At 49.9% G+C, this 1568-nt stretch overlaps 1 protein-coding gene across 5 annotated transcripts in view; it reads right to left on the bottom strand.

Annotated features, from left to right (window-relative positions):
- Positions 1–735, bottom strand: part of sptan1 (spectrin alpha, non-erythrocytic 1) — a 91975-nt gene extending 91240 nt beyond the window's left edge. For all 5 annotated transcript variants that reach the window (XM_037692420.1, XM_037692422.1, XM_037692421.1 and 2 more), the window contains exons 1-2: positions 496–735; positions 290–415 (exon numbers count right to left, since the gene is read on the bottom strand). In XM_037692420.1, the coding sequence (XP_037548348.1) occupies positions 290–415; positions 496–732 (363 nt within the window). In that variant the 5' untranslated portion in view covers positions 733–735. The remainder of the gene's footprint in view (positions 1–289; positions 416–495) is intronic.
- Between the last annotated feature and the right edge of the window lie 833 nt (positions 736–1568).

The raw sequence follows: 1568 nt of genomic DNA, 5'->3' as shown, positions 1-1568 counted from the left end.
CTAAACCCCGATCTGGTCCTGTTCTAAACCCCGATCTGGTCCTGTTCCGGTACTCAGTTTTTGCCATGGTCCCTCCAATAACCCAGACATTTCTGTACCTCGTTAATAAAGTGATGTCCATCAACAGTTCTGGTCCAGGATCAACAGTGCTACAGACCTTCTGAAGGTCTTGCAGAGTTTTTCCACATTAAAATTCTGTTGGACCTCCTTGTTCTGCAGAGTTCTGTTCTCCATGTGATGAACCCAACACAGAGAAGACAGTTGGACACACCAGAACCACGAGTCTTACCCTGATGGTCTCGGAGGCGAAGTGTCCCTCGTTGATCATCAGGTTCCCGGTCTGGTCCAGTTTGATGATGGCTCCAGCATTGGCCTGGACTTCAGCTTCGAAGGCCTGATGTTTCTGCAGCTTACCCTGCAGACAGAACCGCCCGTTCATGAAGAACCTTTCAGGACACCAGTATTCTGGTTTGAAGAACGGTTCTGAGACCAGACCTGCAGGTTAGACGGATCCTTGTAGTTCTCATCTGAGGCAATCTGCAGTTTTTCCTGGATCCACTTCTCCAACTCGTCAGCGTCTCGGCGGAAGAACTGGAAGCGGTACGAGTCCTCTAGCTTCTGCCGGCGCACCATCGACAGATCCTTGAAACGCCGGTATCGGTCCAAAACCTGCTGCCGGCGCTCCTGGATGTCTTCGGCTGTCTCGAGAACTTTGGCTCCCACGGCATCCATTTTCTGAAACAAACAAAAACAGCGGAGAAGAAACTGAAGTGTGTTAAAACTCAAACCTAAACTGGCCCGAGGTCTGTTCTGGAGCCATTAAAGTTTGGTTCTGGTCCAACAAAGTTTAAACCAGAGACAAACAGTGACTATAAAGACATTAAGTTCTGTAAGTTCTGGGTTTGGGCTCATAAACTCACATGTGAAAAGTATAAAAGCATCACATGTGGATCAGTCTACAGAAGAGTTCTGGAGGTCTGGGAGTCTTTCCAGAACCACAGTCAGGCCGTCAGCAGGACATTCTGACCCGTCCCGTCTGCAGCGCAGCAACCAGATCAAATACCCCAAATGCCAAACGGGGGTGGGGGCGGAAATTCCTCAGGCCCGACAGCAGCAACCGGACTCTTCACACAAAGAGAAGTGTTCAGTCAGCCCAGCAGTGTCCGTCCAAACTGAGGCCCACAACAACGAGCTGAACCCAGCAGCTTCTCAGAGGGCCTGAAAACCTGCAGAACCAGCAGAACCCTGATAAGATCCGGTAAAATGTCCCATTTAAACAAGTCAAAGGTCAGCTTTAGATTTTAAAACCAGACTGAACCCATAAAAACACTCAACTTGGCTAGGAACGGGTCGAGGTGTGACTGAGGTGATGGCGTAATCAACAGGAAGCAGCTCGTTAGTCTGCAGACATGTTGGTTCTGCTGGTCGTCTTCCATCAGAGACCAAGATCTGTCTCAGCTCCAGGGTCTGGGTTCTGACTGACGCTGCAGAGTGCAGACCCAGTCTCCTGGTCCAGATCTGCTCAGAGGAGAATCAAGGATTCATCCAGAACACTCCGTTTTCCAGAT

The sequence above is a fragment of the Nematolebias whitei genome, chromosome 18 (genome assembly GCF_014905685.2).
Source record: "Nematolebias whitei isolate Nwh7 chromosome 18, NemWhi1, whole genome shotgun sequence".
In the NCBI taxonomy this organism is placed as follows: domain Eukaryota; kingdom Metazoa; phylum Chordata; class Actinopteri; order Cyprinodontiformes; family Rivulidae; genus Nematolebias; species Nematolebias whitei.
Note: the sequence above shows the minus strand (reverse complement) of the source record. Positions and strands in the feature narration are given on the sequence as shown.